The sequence below is a fragment of the Lichenostomus cassidix genome, chromosome 9 (genome assembly GCF_008360975.1).
Source record: "Lichenostomus cassidix isolate B80296 chromosome 9, HeHo_3.0, whole genome shotgun sequence".
In the NCBI taxonomy this organism is placed as follows: Eukaryota; Metazoa; Chordata; class Aves; order Passeriformes; family Meliphagidae; genus Lichenostomus; species Lichenostomus cassidix.
The window spans coordinates 11,789,214-11,806,891 of record NC_139490.1 but is presented as its reverse complement, the minus strand read 5'-3'; the positions used below and the strand labels follow the sequence as shown (position 1 = coordinate 11,806,891).

General features: G+C 37.2%; 1 protein-coding gene across 6 annotated transcripts in view; it reads left to right on the top strand.

The window, feature by feature from the left end:
• ATP13A3 (ATPase 13A3) overlaps positions 1–17,678 on the top strand; it is a 61,181-nt gene that overhangs the window by 34,892 nt on the left and 8,611 nt on the right. For 5 of the 6 annotated variants that reach the window (XM_085069435.1, XM_085069436.1, XM_085069433.1 and 2 more), the window contains 21 exons: positions 803–960; positions 1,615–1,803; positions 2,545–2,606; positions 3,195–3,345; positions 3,438–3,554; positions 4,581–4,598; positions 4,690–4,843; positions 4,929–5,049; positions 6,245–6,369; positions 7,266–7,444; positions 7,907–8,029; positions 8,113–8,192; positions 8,639–8,681; positions 8,779–8,888; positions 9,730–9,826; positions 10,710–10,782; positions 11,617–11,794; positions 12,455–12,642; positions 13,057–13,145; positions 13,341–13,421; positions 16,631–16,720. In XM_085069435.1, coding sequence (XP_084925561.1) covers positions 803–960; positions 1,615–1,803; positions 2,545–2,606; positions 3,195–3,345; positions 3,438–3,554; positions 4,581–4,598; positions 4,690–4,843; positions 4,929–5,049; positions 6,245–6,369; positions 7,266–7,444; positions 7,907–8,029; positions 8,113–8,192; positions 8,639–8,681; positions 8,779–8,888; positions 9,730–9,826; positions 10,710–10,782; positions 11,617–11,794; positions 12,455–12,642; positions 13,057–13,145; positions 13,341–13,421; positions 16,631–16,720 — 2,426 coding nt within the window. The remainder of the gene's footprint in view (positions 1–802; positions 961–1,614; positions 1,804–2,544; positions 2,607–3,194; positions 3,346–3,437; positions 3,555–4,580; positions 4,599–4,689; positions 4,844–4,928; positions 5,050–6,244; positions 6,370–7,265; positions 7,445–7,906; positions 8,030–8,112; positions 8,193–8,638; positions 8,682–8,778; positions 8,889–9,729; positions 9,827–10,709; positions 10,783–11,616; positions 11,795–12,454; positions 12,643–13,056; positions 13,146–13,340; positions 13,422–16,630; positions 16,721–17,678) is intronic. The other variant, XM_085069439.1, reaches the window with a different exon arrangement.

The window sequence follows — 17,678 nt, the reverse complement described above, 5'->3', positions numbered from 1 at the left end:
AATAGCTGCTCTGTTTTGGTAGAATCCTGGGTATGCCAAATATCAGGGTGGAGGACTCAGCCTTTGCTGTGGTGGCTTGCAGACTGAGAAGCTGTCAGGGAGCTGTCACTGATGTCAGAAGACCTGGCAGGGATGTTGAGGTTGTAATAATAGACTTTGAAGTCTCAGCAGATGGGAAATGTTTTGGGCACACAAAATTGGGCACTGATGTTGGCCTCTTCAAATGTCAAGGCAAAGGTTCAAGGAAGACCTCGGGATATCTGTTGGTTGCTCTACTGTAAGACCTTTAGAAGAGCAGTCTCCATCAAGAGATGGATTTCTCTGAGAGATGACTCTCTGCATTGCAGTTTTGTCTAAATCTTTCATTCTGGCTGTCAAGGGCTGTCTTATGGAGACTTGCCCTTTAAATATGTAATTTTGGACTCTGAATAACTTCATTTTCTTTTTGCAAGGACTGGCTAAATTAGACAATAAATATACCCACTAGGTCTGCACTGTGAGGGACAAAATGCAGTACAACAAACTCTGCCAGGCCAAACCATGTGAGGATTTGCTGCTGCTGCAGAGGAGGGGTTTGTTTGCATCAGCTGCATGTCCTTGCCATAGGAGAGAAGCCCTTAGTATGATGTGCACGTATATTTTTAAAGCACCTTAATTACAGTATTGCAAAACATCTGCTATGGATATTGAGAAACAGTTGTAATGAAATTAGTAGCTTAAGGGTTTTATTGAGGTTTTTAATATATTTGAATAGCTTTGCTTTTGTTTATATTTCTAATACCTTACTCCTTTTTTTTTCTAGGCTTTAGTACTGCTAAAGGACAGCTTGTTCGTTCCATACTATATCCAAAGCCAACTGATTTTAAGCTCTACAGAGATGCCTATTTATTTCTCCTGTCTCTGGTGGTGGTGGCAGGCATTGGGTTTCTTTATACAATTGTCAATAGCATCTTAAATGAGGTATGTGTTCATTTCTGGTCCACTACTGCCTTATTTGAGAAAAGGGTGACCATGACTTTTGTCACACTTCAGATTATGAGAAATTTTAAGTGAATTTTTTTTTTTGCTCCATTTTATATCATTGAAATGAGACATGGTTACTGAGAACAAAATTCAGCACAGAAGCAGAATTTGAATATCTTACAGAGAAATCTGAGTTTACCTCAATTTCTCTTGACCCAATTACTAGATTTTTATCTTTGTTATATGTAAGATTACCATCTGACTTATATACAGTTGGAAGAAATAGGATACAGCACATCTAAAATATGCTGAAGGCAAAAAAATCCTTATCTAGAAATAACCTGATAACTGTTAAATTTTTTGGTTTTTTTCTTTTCCTCTCCAAAAATTTTGCATTATTCATCTAATGTTTTAAAGTAATGTATTTCCAGGGGGAAAAGTGAAAATTTGAAGTCATGGGTTGTGGATAATTTAGGACTGGATTATTGTGGTTGCTAATGGTGTGTGAAGTTTGTGCAAAATTTCAGGGCAATCCAGAACATGCTGTACTGGGGAAAACAATGCCTGGGTTTTGCTCTTGGTAACACTTCAGGGGGATAGTGAATCTGTAAGCAGTGAGTTCTTGTTCATTAACTCTGACCTCTATTGCAGGTTCCAGCTCGTACCATCATCATCGAGTCTCTTGACATTATCACTATCACGGTGCCTCCAGCACTCCCTGCTGCTATGACTGCTGGCATTGTTTATGCACAAAGAAGGTTGAAAAAAATTGGCATCTTCTGCATCAGCCCACAAAGGATAAATATTTGTGGCCAGCTGAATCTTGTGTGTTTTGATAAGGTTAGGTGGATTTTGAAACCTTGCCACCTGCAGGGGCATTGTCTTAGAAAAGGCAATTTTTACATACAAAAAAGGAAAACTCATTACTTTTCATATAAGTTAGATCATTTGTGATCTGTTAGCTTCCAGGTATTCAGTGTTTACATCTGTTAATTCTCTTAATTTATTCTCTGAAAAGTTGTTGTTACTAGAGCTGCTTTCTTATCTCAAGACTCCCAAATTACTACTGGCACCTCAGAAATGTTAGAGTTGAGCTTTATTTTGCACACAGGCTTCTGAAAAACTGAAGTGTGAAGTCAGACTTTTTCTCATTTTCCTTCATTTAAATGAAAAGCCAAGCAAGCATATTTTACTATTCTTAACAAAACGAGTGATTTAACCATGTAAGAAACTACAGTGGCTTAGTACCTATTTTCCACTGTCCCCAGTCCCTCAATATTGAGATGTTGTGGTCTCATCTTTGGATTTTAAGGGTCTTTTGTATGTATCCTGTCTTCAGTAAGAGGCATGACTGTTTTGAATGTTTTTTAATGTTATTTAGCAAGTTTGGAACTTAGTTACTAGCAAAAAGCAAGGGAGATACTGTATTTTCTGTCCCGAAGTCCTAATTTGTAAGTGAAAACCGAAGAAAATTGTTCAAGTGTAATTTGCTTAAATAGCTATTAAGTTTTGCTTTGCCTTAAGGTAATTTATTTCTGAAGGATTTTTTCTTCATGCCATGCCCCTTGGTCTCTTTTGCAGACTGGCACACTTACTGAGGATGGCTTGGATCTTTGGGGAATTCAGCGGGTGGAAAATGCTCGGTAAGGATGCGCTCAGAGCTGATAGCAAATATGATACACAGTTGTACTGTAACCATTTCAGGAGAATAGAATAGAAAATTCAATGTGAGCTCACATATGCTTGCATTTCTGTAATGAGCTGTAGGAATGCCACCTTAACTATGGTTTAGGTGTAGTGCAAGTTCTGACTCCCGTGCAAAGCTGAGGTAGAATTTTATTTGTTAGTGTAAGACCTCATGAGGGTCACACTGCAAAACTGTAGCAGTTACTGTTGCATGTTTCTTTAATCCTGTCCTCCAAAGTAATGTCATTTTGGGCTGCTAAAATGAATTAGCTCAGCTAATTAAATTTGGTGCAAAGTGATAAGAGGGCTTTGTGTGAGAGGTCAAACTAGACAGAGAATGAACACAGAGGGTTTGAAGGAGGAAGAAGTTATGATGGTTTCTGAAGATTCCAGCCCAGAGTCTCGATTTGTTTTCTGTGATGTGTGAAAATACAAGTGAAGGGACTTGTGCAGTCAATTTTCTTCTGTTAATCTAAACAAACCTTTTGAAGTGGCTCATAATAAATAATTATAGTGCTAAGTATATTATTACTTCATTGTTTCAGTTTCCTTTTGCCGGAAGAGAGGGCTTGCAGTGAGAGCTTGCTGAAGTCAGAGTTTGTTGCTTGCATGGCAACTTGTCATTCCCTTACGAAAATTGAAGGGGTGCTTTCTGGGGATCCACTTGATTTGAAGATGTTTGAGGCAATAGGATGGGTAAGTGCCATTTTTTTCCTTGAAAATTGCATTATGAAAAAGTCAAAGTCAATGAATGTATAAGTTAGTTGATTTTTTTTTTTTTAATAAAGATTTTAGAAGAAGCAACTGAAGAGGAAACAGCCCTTCATAATCCAATCATGCCGACAGTGGTTCGACCTTCAAAACAACTTTCCCCAGAATCCAAGCAAGCAACAGATCAAGACATGGTATAAAATCTCAAAACAATTGATTTGAGTTAAAGAAACACATTTTACTGTATGCTGTGGTTCTGGCTGATAAAATTGAAATGGGATCAGAACTGTGAGGGTTTTGATGGCAAAGACACAACAAACCTATTTAAATTGCTGTTGAAGGTCGTGGTTCAGTATATGCCACTTCCAAAATGAGCAAACTGAGAGTCAGCATTATTACCTTTACAAACTGGTAATAAAGTACAGTAATGCTTTTTGAGCTTACACCTTTTAATATTGGTATTGTTACCAAATTTGTACTGTGTTAATGAAGTGCTTAGGTGTGCTCACCTTGCAGTTTTAGTTAAAACAATAATTTGTTAATGCCACTGTGTGGTGTGTAATTCTTGCCACTGTTGTACCTTAGAGATATATTAAGTGCTGATTAAAAAACAAAATGTACTTAGCAGATTTTAAAGTTTATTCTAGCTGTAGTTTTCACTATTTTTTAATTCTTCAAGAAGGAAAATTTTAAGCATGTGAATGTATATCCAGATTACCACAGAGCAGGGTAGTAGGAAAGTATAAGTAGTCAGTTCATCTGTATGAATCACATTTTGTAGTTGATACAAGTGTTTTTCTTTTGTTCAGAGCTCAGTGTACGTAAACAGCAGTAATTACTGTGCAGTACTTGATACCTGAACATTCTAGAAAGTTACTACATGATTTTTTGGGGATGTGCTTAATAATTGTGGCTTCATTCTGAAACACCATAGTACTTTAGTCATTTATAAAGGCTAAATAGACAGTTTGGACTGTGAAAGGTCTTGCAAATTCTAATCATGAAGTCAAGCTCTACTGTGCCTTAATTAAAGTAAAGGATACTTTAAGCAGATGTGGTATATTTATATTCAGCTTCTATGAAATCCATTGAAAAAGCAGTATGACTTGATAACAATGCCGTGCAGATTCGTTTACTGATTTACATTGAGATAGTTTGTAACTGATAAAATACTTAAAAATTAATATTTAGAGTAACTGTATTTTTCTCTTTTTTTCCAGGAACTGTTTGAGCTGTCGGTAAGTATGCTTTTTCATTAGGCACATACTTATTTTTCTTAAAATGCATGTGGATGTAACCTTTTTTTTCCTTCCTTCCTGTCTGACACAGACTGGGTATGAAATTGGAATTGTGCGCCAGTTTCCATTTTCCTCAGTGTTGCAGCGCATGTGTGTAATAGCCAGGGTTCTAGGGGAGAAGAGAATGGATGCTTACATGAAAGGTGCCCCAGAAGTGATTGCCAGCTTGTGTAAGCAGGAAACAGGTAAAGGAGCAAACTATTTTTATTTCTTCTATAGCTCAGCTGAAATATGAATATTTTAATAACTCTGAACTTGACCTTTTTAAAGTTCCTGTTGACTTTGAGCATGTCCTGGAAGATTACACTAAGCAGGGCTTCCGAGTTATTGCTCTTGCTCACAGAAAACTGGAGTCTAAGCTTACATGGCACAAAGTCCAGACTATTAGCAGGTAAGAGTGACTTCACTTTTTTAATAAGTAACAAGCTTTAAAAGCGGCATGCTTTGAATTAATACATAATGTGTATTTTTGTTTAAATAAATTACTACTCTTCTTTAGCTTCCTTCTGGCTTGACATATGTAGTTCTGTGCATCATTTAGTTGTGCCCTGGATATTTATGATAAGGAAGTTTTTTCTTTAATTAGGTGGATTCAGAGGATGAGCTTTAAACTGGAAATGAACTGAAATTATATTTTCATGGTGTCTGATTTACACTATTATGGCAGAAAACCTCGTCTGATTTTTTCACTTGCACATACTTACTAAGTATCACCTGTGTTTGTTAAGGAGAGTGGAAAGTAGTGGAAATCCTCCTGTACATGTATGATGCAGTGTCTTTGTCTCCAAAAGGCAGCATGTCCATTTTCCCATTGCAGACCTTGTCAGAAAGGTTTGGAAGGTAGAAAGGTTTCTTCCTTCAAAGAGTAGTAGCTCTTGTTAATTATTTTTCAGCCGAGTCTAGTTTTGTGGATATTATCTTTCCCACAGTGCTTGAATGTGTAGCATAGCTATGAAAATGCTGGCTTTGAGTGTGTTCTTTTGTGTCAGTCCTGTGTACAAGGTGAACATTTGGCAAAGCAGAGAAATGAGTTTTCCAGTTTCAGGTGTGAAAATCTACAACACCAGTAGAATACCCAAGACCTGTAAATAGAATACCAAGACTTTATGTAAACCAAAGTTAATTTGTTTCTCTGCTTAATTAGCTAGTGCCTATTAGTCTTACATGCCTTTGTAACATAAGGTGGTAATTTTTATGTTAAGCTTCAGCTAATTTGGAAAGTAAAGATGTGCAATCTAAACATATCTTAATATTTGGCCTGTGAATGCAGTTAGTTTTAGAGCATGTTTTCCAGCTATAACCTTTTTGAGATAATTTCCTTTAGAAAGCATTCTCATGGAAGAAACTGAAAATTGTGCTTGAGAGAAAATAACATTTTCTCATACTAGTTTTCAATTAAAACAAGGGAAATAAATAAAAATTGTTGTGGTGATATCTCTCATATCACTTTTAATAGAGCAAATTACTTCTTGGTTAAAAATACACATTTGTCTTTAGTTCAATAAGCAGCAAATCAGGCTTTTAAAGCTACATCTAATAATTGTAAGTCTTATATAATCTTCTCTTCCTTTTTTCTTTTTTATCAGAGATGCTATTGAAAGCAACATGGATTTTATGGGGTTAATTATAATGCAAAACAAGTTAAAGCAAGAAACCCCTGCTGTACTTGAAGATTTGCATAAAGCCAACATTCGCACTGTCATGGTTACAGGTTAGCATGTAAACATTTGTACTCAAAAATCCATCTCTTTCTGGTCTTGTTCTAATTATGGTGTATGAAGTCAAATTTTAGTGTCAGTAGGCTGGGTTTTCACTGTGTTTAGCAACAGGGAAGTTTAGAAACTTGTGAAAATATTCGCATGCCAATTGTTTCTTTTTGGGTGCAAGTTGTTTTGGTAAGTCAGAGAAACCAGAAAGGGCTTTAATTCCACTTTGTAGTTTCTTCCCCCTAGTTCCATGTACCAGCTACTCGATACTGAATTTGAGGATGAAAACCCTTAGAAGTCTTCCAGATCAGGCTAAGTGAAAGTCCTGGTCTAATTTTATGACTGACCTTGCTTTGAGCAGGAGGTTGGACTGGATGTCCTAAGGGTCCCTACCATTTTGATTTATACTATGAAAAGTCACTTTGTATTGGATTTTTCTGGGGAGAGTGACTTAGGTCCTTGCAAGTATGCTAGATGTCTGTGCTCAGTGTTTTCCTTGCAATATGTGTTTGCTTTTTAAATCACAGATGTTGCAGTTTTGGAATGTTTTGCTAGGCTAGCAATACAACTCTGTGTTTGCATGTTCTGCGACTGAGCTTAAAAAGCAGTATTTTAAATGGCTGCTTGTTTTCTGCATGATTTTCCATATACACTAAGATTTGGTCAGTAAGAATCTTTATGCCTCCAAGCAGCACATGAAGTTTCTAGGGGAGGGGGTCTGCCTGGTAGACTTTGAATGTTGTCTGTAAGCTTGGTTTGCTCTGAGGTTGTCGTTGGTATGTGGGGCAGTCCCCCTCCTAGTTCTAAACTGGCTATGTTAGCTTTTCTCTTGTGGGGACTATCAATGTATAATCTTGATTCTTTTCTAACTGAAACCCTTTTAAATGCAATTGTTTAACAGGGGATAACATGTTAACTGCTATCTCTGTGGCCAGAGACTGTGGAATGATTCTACCTCAGGATAAGGTCATTATTGCTGAAGCACTACCTCCAAAGGATGGGCAGGCTGCCAGGATCAACTGGCATTATGCAGATACCCTTGCAAAATGCACTAGTTCATCACCAGCCATAAACTCAGAGGTAATATGACTGTATTATGCCCTTAGAGTGTAAGCAGTTAGTTTTACTGTTCTTTTTATGTTATTCTATTAAATAGTAAATCTGCTGTTAAGTGTCAATTCAGAATTGATATACCAGTTAACTTCCAGATCTTCAAGTACCAAAGACTAGTAAACCAGCTGAGGCAGATAGTTTCTCAACTGTGATATGACATTTGACATTTCACTTGTGCACAAGACAGGGTTTTTTGTTAACATTTCAATCTGTTAAGACTTCTCTAGCTGCTTGTAGTTGAAACATTAATCCACATTTTCGTAGTAATAAGTAAGCATTTTCATTGTGTAAGGGTTTTTTTCCAAGTTACATTCTTATAAGCCTAGTTTTGTGTGGGATCTCTAGGAATGCCCCTCTGAGTATAAGCTTGAAATGGCAAGGTATCTATGTAAATGCATTACAGTTAGAGTATTAAACTACTTTTGATAGGATATTCCAGTTAAATTGGTCCATGAAAGCCTTGAGGATCTCCAGATGACAAAATACCATTTTGCAATGAATGGGAAGTCATTTGCAGTGATTTTGGAGCATTTTCAGGACCTGGTACCCAAGGTGAGCATTTTACTTGAGTATGAGCACTTTCCATGGTGAACAGACTTTGCTCTGTGAGCATTAAGAACTCTTCTGTCTTGCAGCTCGTGCTACGTGGCACTGTGTTTGCTCGCATGGCACCTGATCAGAAAACCCAGTTGGTGGAAGCTTTACAAAATGTAGAGTAAGTATTTGCTCAAGCATAGAAAGTGAGAGGGTTGACAGTATTGGGTGTGATAGGAGACAAAAACTATGCATGCTGCTAAATGTTTTGCCTAAACAAAAAGACTGGGCTGATAGAACTTCCTTGTGTTGGTAGATCTGCCAATTGGCTGATCAAATAGAATGAGAGTAGTACCATCTGCTGGCTAGTTGGGAAAGTTTCAGACTTCTCATTAAGTTTTAAATGAGGAATATGTGCATAAACTAACATATTTTTAAGCAGTTGTTTGGTTCAATAAATAAACCCATCAAATGTCTTTTGTGTATTACAGAAGTATTAATGATCACCCATTGTTATGCAAACCCTGAATAACTTAAAGTAATATGGAAGTAATTAATGAAATAAGCTAAATGGATTGTGTTTGGAAAATGGTTCAGAATGCTCATGTCTGTTTGGTTTTTTTATAGTTACTATGTGGGCATGTGTGGAGATGGAGCAAATGATTGTGGGGTAAGTGTATTTTTATTTTCCATACGGAACCATTCAGTTAAATTGTACAGCTGAAAGCAAGTTCTAAAATGGTCTCTATTTCAACGTCAACTGGCAGGCACTAAAGAGGGCACACGGTGGTATATCTCTGTCTGAACTTGAGGCTTCTGTGGCATCACCATTCACTTCCAGGACACCCAGTATTTCCTGTGTGCCAAAGCTGATCAGGTAATGGCACTGCCTATGAACTTAAATGTGTCTGTGTAACTCATTTTGCGTGCTTGATATTAGTATGTATTTGATCCTGTGGGAAACCAGTGTGAATTACAGAACAACCTACACATTTTAGTGGTTGTGTTTTTTTGCTGAAGGTACTCTGAGCAAAGCCCTGCCATAGTATGATTTACTATTTTGGTTTAAAATCATTTGTCCATGTAGAGTAAAATTTTCAAAGCATGACTGAGCTTCTACACATTAGTCTTAATTTTGTCTTAGTGACTTTGCTAGTTTCCATAAAGGCTGTTTGTAATTGCAAGCATTAAAAATCTTCAGAGAATTGCTCAGCATCATACAAAGTAGAAGACAAATTTTCTAAATGTGGTTTGACCAATTTTTGTCTCTAGAATTGGAAGTTAGGTAATGATTTTCTATAAAGTTCAGACAAAGAAGAATCTGGAAGTCTGTGTGGAACTAATGAAGTAATGCATTGTCATAAACATTTCTGAAGTCAGCAGCTTCGTGGCTGACTGTGTGTTTATTCAATCCGTGCAGTAAATTAATGCTTCATAGATGCTTTTGTAAACAGACCTTAGTTTTAAAACCTCTGTAGAAAAACCACACCAAGTCCAAAGAGGACTGAAGTAAGGTGGTGGCTGAGTTCAGAAGACATGCCCACAACTTTGATGTTGAGGGAAGTGTACCATTCTGACTCCTATTTCTCTCTGTCTGCAGCCTAATGTCCCTCAGAGGGTTTGCTGCTGTGTTTAATTGCAGCTCACATTTTTTTAGGCAGAACTTAACTGCTTGCACAGAAAGCTTTGTAGTTACATGTTTGCATCTGTTTTGACAGGGAAGGCCGTGCTGCTTTAATAACTTCCTTCTGTGTGTTTAAATTCATGGCATTATACAGCATCATCCAGTACATCAGTGTTACTTTGCTGTATTCTGTAAGTATTCTCTAAATACTTATGCAGTGTCAGCAAAATTCAGAGATTTGAAAGCTGATAGGTAGTTAATGCAAATTATTGCAAGTCCCTTTGAGTACACCACATGTATTCAAAAATATATTTAGACTAAAAGTGTTGTTAGTATTTTGGGGGTTTTGTTCATATTAACTGTACAAAATACATGGAAGTATCTATTCAGGAAAGGCAATAACTATTGGCTGTGAAAAGAAAGTGTCTACAGTGGGAAGTCCAAAAAAGCAGGTATGTCAAACAAAAATACAGACTCAATTATTTAAAAACTTTCAGCATTTGAAGTAGCCTAACTTTTTTTTAAAGACCAATGCATTCCTTTTAGATCAGAATTGAAAGAAATTGGAAGTATTGATTTGGGTGGGGGGTGCAGCAAAGTGGAGTATTTCCTGTTAATGTGATTGGATTCACAACATGGCATGTGGTAGAAATCCTGCATTTTAATTTGTACTATGACTAAATTAAAGGTGTAGGGTATTAAAGGACCTCTGAGGTGGAAATTTTGACAGCTGTATGAGTACATAGTAAGGCTGTGGTGTTTAAAGAACTGGGGGCCTAAGCTGCTAATGCCTTGGTATGTAAGATTCAATAATATAAATTTGATTACAAGCAAATTTCAATTACAAATAGCTTATCCATCTTGAAAAGGAAATTGTTTCATACTGTGATACTTCAGGAATTATTCTGTGAATTGTACAGTATTCAGGACTCCTGCAGGTAAAGGAAGGCAGTTTGACAGGACACTGTCTTGTTTACAGAGTGCAATTTAAAGATTTATTGCCATAAGAGTGTCAGTGTAAATTTTTTGTGGTGTGAAGAAATCACCAATGTTTCAGTTGTGATGTCTCTCTAGATCCTGAGCAACTTGGGAGATTTCCAGTTTCTCTTCATTGATTTGGCAATCATCTTGGTGGTTGTCTTTACTAGTAAGTATTGTACTGAATTACCATTGCTGGCCTCTCTGAACCAGATTTTGCTTGGTCAGATTTTCTTTAATTACATGTGGTTTTGAGAAAATGCTGTGGCATACAGTGACGATATTATGACTACTACATCTATGCATTTAGAAACCCAAACCACCACTGTGTACTGAATGAGATTCATCTGAAATTTGTGAAATGTCCTCATACAAGAAGCAAGTTGTGGGCACAAGCTTGGGGAACTAAGTTTTCACAGTACAGGAAGCTGGTTTTGGAATCAAAACAAGCATTATGGCAATATAATCTCGCTCAAATGTTTTGATTCCTTGCGTTCTTACTTTAAATTTCTGTCCACAAAATGTTATACTCAAAGTATTGCCTAGTGGAACATTTTATTCCACATATGAACATAGCACTCAATTCACTGGCTGACAATAGAATTCCATTTTCAAGGTTAGTAAAAACCTCTGTAAAAAAGAGGTTTCAAAAAACCTCTTAAAAAAAAATAATAAAAACTGAAGCAATGGCAGTCCAAAAGTGAGGAGGCAAGCTGTAAGTCCTTGTGCCAGACAAAGGGAATTTGGCCAGACACTGCTAATTCCTTGTCTCATGGCTGCTACTGTCCCCTGCTATGCTATGCTTCTGGGGAACCAGCCTGTAGAAGGCACTGTGGCATTGTTCTAGGGCTCTATGATCTTTTCAAAGTGGTTTAATATTTGCAGTTCTGGACTAAATTTTAAAGTGATGTCATGAGCAAGCCATTCTAATTCCACAGAATGTGAACAGGATAGCTCTTGAAAACCGTAATGATGTGTTACTTGTTTTTTGTTCTCTCTGCAGTGAGTCTGAACCCTGCTTGGACAGAGCTTGTTGCACGAAGGCCTCCGTCAGGTCTTATCTCAGGTCCACTTCTGTGTTCCGTGTTGTCTCAGATCATCATCTGCCTTGCTTTCCAAACCTTGGGGTTCTTTTGGGTCAAACAGCAGTCCTGGTATGAGCCTTGGACACCAGACTCTGAGTAAGTGTTACAGTGGCTCTGTGCAGGACACAGTAGTGATTAGAAAGCTATAGGCAATAACTACTCTCTTCTTTCTTGATCCTCTTTGGGGCCTTTGAAAATAAAACTTCTGTGTGGCAGCTTGTTAGTCTGCTGATTTTTTGTGAAAAGCATGCTAGATTATGGGAGCTACCCAGTGGCTGAAAAGCAAAATTGGGTCAGTCAGATGGCTTGGTCTAATGACTCTTCAACTTTGGGACAGTTGAAGAAGAAATTTGAAATTAATGGCTCAGATCTATTTTATCTCTTTCATATAATAAAGCTTTATTTTCTTGTTAGAGTTACAGTAAATCAATTTGCAAATGAAGAAGTGTTTTAATATTTTTTTTAAATTACAATGTTTTCTTACCTGTCTTTAAAGTCTATCTACAGTGATAGTTTTTAAATAGTTCATATAGAAAACTTACTAGCCAGCAGCATAAAAGAACTTGAAGCTCTGAATTCACAAAATTTGCTACCTCCCTTCCACAGTTTCAAGTTATTTCTTACTACATGTAATATGTTCTCAAGTTTAAGGTTTTTTACTACTGTAGTAATTTGTTCTGTCATTACTTTTGTAAATAAGTGGACTTTCTTTGCCTCTTCTCCATAACTCAGTATTCAATGTTTTTTATGTTGTAGTGCATGTAATGTGTTGGACGCCAAGAACACCAGCTCTGCACACCATGGGAATGAGACTATTCATGATGAACATTACATTAAAAATTATGAAAACACAACTTTGTTTTTTATATCCAGCTTTCAGTACCTCATAGTGGCAATTGTCTTTTCTAAAGGAAAGCCCTTTAGACAACCATGCTACAAAAATTGTAAGTCCTTTCTTAGTAGATACAGTTTTATATAAAACTCCCAAGTGACTGTGCATTTGTTGACAATTCTGTTGTGCCACTTCAGCAGCAATAGTGTTGCTAGGAGAATGTAGAGGAATTAATTATGCTCTGATAATCACAGCTAGAATTAAGGAAATAATGAACTGTATGGAGGAATTTGTGTTAATAGTTGCTTTGTTTGTAAAGTATATGTGTATATACATTTCAACTCAAGTGAGCCAGTGAGAAAAAGTCAGGCCTTCTGTCTCTTTATGGCAAGCAGCACAACTAGTACTGCCAAAATTTGCCTGGAAGGGGTTTAGAGGGAGAAGAGAGGTTGTTTCCAGGAAGTAATGGAGCCATGATACATGGAAAAACGATCTAAAACTCTGATGTTTTTTTCTTCTTTTACAGTTCTGTTTGTTCTATCTGTTATAGTTCTTTATGTCTTCATCTTTTTCATCATGTTGCATCCTGTTGAACCTATTGATGCATTTCTTGAGGTGAGAGTCAACAGTTCTGTGGGTGTACCAGCTTCCTCAGGGAACTGATGGGCTGCCTTTGGGGCAAGCGTGACCCCTGCAGAGCTTTAGCTTCACATCAGTGGGCGGGGAAGGGAGAATTTATAATGCTGAGCCTGTTTTGAATGTGTGTTTACTTCACATGTGTTTCTAACCTCTGGCAACTTGATTCCGCAGCTTGTGTGTGTGCCACCTGAGTGGCGCCTAAGAATTGTCATCATCGTTATTCTAAATGCAGTTGTATCTGTGCTGACAGAGGTAAGAAATCCAAATGGAAAAAATGCTTCCAAGTGGTTCTTTTTTCAGGCAGTATGTTTGTCTTTTATTTGAAGGTCTCTCCTCACAGTACGCCAGTATGAGTGGCTGCCGTTTTCTTGTTAAGAGTGTCTTTCTATAAATGTCCTAGTAGGCTAGATTTAAGGTGTCACGATTTTCTGTGTTAAAAGTGTAAATTTAAAACCTTTTTTATTAAAACGTGAGGGTGGGGAGTTGAAAGACTTAATAATTCAACTATTTCATATTAATATATCGTATTCACATTAAAATACCCTTCAGAGTAACTAGAGAACTATATAAAATCCTTAGGGGAGCCCACCTTCCTTCGTTTGGGTCATAACACATAGCTTATTGTTAATAATAATACAGCTCTATGTAACTTGATTGTGTGATATGATCAAAGTCCGGAAGTAGAGACGTTCATGGAAATCTGCTTTTTCCATCCCTGAGCTTGTCCGAAGTCAGTCACTCTGGATGTTGACCTCTTCTGCTGTAATTCCAGAGTTAGTATGTGCAGAAACAACGCCCTACCTTTCATCCAGGTGCCTTGTTGTTGTTTCCAAGAATCAAAGTTTGACAGGTAGATTTTCCAGAAGAAGTCTGGATTCACAGTCAGCAATTTATTCCTGTGGTTAGTTCTTTTCTTTGTTAAACTGAGATGTCATTTCCAACCTGAATATGTTTGGGTTTTGGTTGCAGTCATGAGTCACCTTTTTTCCTGCAAGATGAAAAAGCCTTCCAACATTATCTAGCACTTGCACACTACAAATACTCATTTTTACTGAGTAACATTTTCTACAGCTTCTAATCAGTATTTCCATTACAATGTGAGGGATTGCTTTCTATGTAACCAGCATAATATTTGCTTGGATCATATAATTTTGGCCTTCAAAGAGTACTGCAGCGTTAATATTCTGTCCAATTGACATGTTTTTTCCCTTTTATTTGACCTAGTAAAAATTAACTCAAATGGTTTTTTTCAGACACTTGAATCAATATTGTCAAGGCTTTGTGTTTAAAATGTTGTTCCAAATAGAATTTGCAAAATATGCTCTTATGTTGCTGCCTATTGGAACATGTTTTTCAGTGTTTTCACATGACAGGCGACAGCTTGTCTTTTCCAAAACATGGCAATAGATACTCATTTTCTTAGCCTCTGTCTAGTTTTTAACAAGTTTATCCACTACTAAAGCTCCTGTGCCTTTCTTACATTGTCCTGTATCTCCTCTAACCCTTCTTGTGATGTTTTTCCTTTATGCCCTTAAATTCTTTCATATTTTTTTTTGTATTAGTGAATGCTTAATAGGTTTGGGTTTTTTTTTGCTTCTTTTAATTTGTATGTTGCTGTCTTTACCACTGAAACAAAAGAGTTATTCTGAAGCTTCAGAATCATGGTTTTTTTTGTCTTCTGATAAACTTACAACAAACCTCCTAGGTAGAAATACTTTCTCCTATTCAGTTTTCAGTCCTACTGAAGTACCTACCTAGAGTTTTCTTGGCACAAATTGTTTGGGCCGTTATGCTTTGTCTTAAACCAAAGACGAAGTTTCTTAGTTTCTTCTGCTTTCAGTGTAAGCTGAATGATTTGTTTTACAGGTGTCCAACTGATCTGTTGTCTAGTGATCCTCGAATCCCAGATCTTGTTTTACAATACATACTTTACCTTCCATAACTTCAGCCCACCTCTTGAACTGCATTTGCCCAATCCCACAGTGTTACTCTACACTTCCCTGAAGCTTTGTCATGCAGTATTAGCTCCTTGGGTCCAGTGTGTTACGTAGAAATCCCAGGTTATTTCATTCCTGCACTTTTAGTATAGCTCATTGTCCTTCTCTTCTTGTATGCCTGGCTGGATTTTCTGCTCTCTACACTTTTCATTACAAACTTAGTAGGTGACTTTCTGAGTATCTGGGAGAGGCCACTGGTGGCAGCTCCTTCCATCTTTTAATGAGGTACTCTGTGTATCACCTAGAATTTGTTCTGCTGAGAGCTATTCCTCAGTAATTGTCTCTTTTAAGTGTCTCATAATTATGAGATACATGAGAGACTGGATCTTCTTTGGTCACACTTGCCAGTGTGACACTTTTGTGTCACGCTATGATCAGACGTAGTTTTGTCATTGCTTCTACAACAGGAATAGTTTCTGACTGTGGTTGTCCCAAACATGTTTTCTGAAATGCTCTGAAAAGCTTTTGCTCCTTCCATGTGGATGCCAGACTAGGTTCACAAAGCATGCAGATTCTTTCTCCCAGATGATAGAAAGTATTGCACAACAAAGGCAGATCCTAGCAGCTGTTCCTCCTCACCCTTGATGCCTGGTATAGACATGCTTAAACCAGACTGGCTTCAGAAATGAATGTCTTACAAGCTGAAGAGTTGTTGGCAGATGCTTTATAAAAGCACTGTCAGATTCTGGTATATTATAAAATCATAAGCATTATAAAAATCTGTTACAAAAGTCTGGCTAATCAGCTCCCCATTTTCAATGGCCAAGGTTAGTCAGATGTTAGAAATGGAATCTATCCAAGGATCAGAGTTGTAGGCTCAAGACCATGGAAGTTACAGGTTCACACCTCTGTTGTCAGATTTGCTCAAAGCTCTTGAGTTTACCCATGCAGCTGTATGAGGATAACCAGATGTGCCCAACATACTATTCAAATTTTGCCCTCTTTTAAAACCTGGAATGATGCCTACCAAATTCCTTCATTCCTGCTGGTGGCTCAGCTTTGCCACCCCACTGCCACTGTTCTGGGAATGTCACTGGTTTAAAACAGACTATGAACAAAGCATAGCTCTAAAATGAAATACACTGTAAAGATGTATTAAAGATGGTTATGGGGAAACTGCTCTAAGCACTCATGTCTTCATGTGGTGCTTCACAGATTTTTAGGGTATTGAAACACATTAAGAATGTGTATTTATGATTTTTACCCATATTGATGGATGCAGTTTTGGTTATTGTTGCTGTTGATATAAAGGACGTGTTCATATTCTTAAGTTTCATGTGAGCAATTTAATAATGAAAACATTTATCACAAAAGTACCGACAAGTAGCGTAAACTCTCCATTTTGCTCAGCACTGAATTAGTTATGCCTAATGCACTATTGCAGGTTTTATTTGTAATGTGCACACTAACAACAAATGATCATTAGTTTCTTTAACTCTTCCCGCTCACTGTAATGTCTCACAGAATGTCCTCCTTGATATGATCCTTTGGAAGGTTGTGTTCAATCGAGACAAACAAGGAGAATCTCGCCTCACCATACCCCAGCCGCCTCAGGTTGGAGACGAGTATTTTGCTGTCATCGTTTGAGTGCATGTGGCTTAATTTGGTTTTGTCTCTTAATTAGCTATAAGTGTCTGTTGCCTTATCTTTAGCTTAAGTCTGCTTAAATTAGATTTCTGTAACTAGGATATTAAAAGGAAAGGCTTCTGGGTTTATATTTTTTTCTATATTGACACTGAAAGAGTTTAGTGTGTGTGCAGGAACTATGAAGCAAACCTAGAGGATTGCTTTAAGACTTTTCTCACTTTAACTTCAGTTTGCACATTTGCAGATTTTATTTATGTTGTCACAAGTTAGCATGCTAGGACTGGGAACATCTTGATTTCCTCAGAAGCTAATAAAATAAATTAATTTGGTTTGGAGTTTTAGATCATTGTCTGAGAGCAGTAATTTTTAGCATGTACAAATGAAACAAAACAAGATGAAATGAAAATACATTGTTAAAATTTCACATGGTTTGGAACACTGAAAGATTTTTAAAGTGACCATGAATTTTGGTCTGGTCTGCCCCTCTGCTGTTAACACATGAAAGAAACCTATGTGAATCCCATAAAAACTACTTTTATTAAGCCTGTTGGCCTATTACTTTTGGGTAATTGTTCACTTGTGCTTGCTACAATTACAATTATTTACTTCTCAGCACTGAATTTTATTAAATGTATTCACTTCAGATTTATGTTTGTCCTTTTGAGGCTGTTGTAGAACAAACTGTTTTGTGTTCAGTGAAGAATGGAAACTGTGCTCAAAGCTCATGTTTGGTTTGATTCACCAATTGATAGAAATTTAGAGCTTGATGAAAACTATAGAATAGATTACCATTGAAATGTCAGCCCTGCAGACTATAGGTGCTCTCTGAGACATGAGAGGGATTCAGTCTTGAGAGTGAGGTATGGTGTTTCTCCTCCCCAGCTAATTAAATTACATGCATGTAAGACTGGGAGAGGAGGCATAG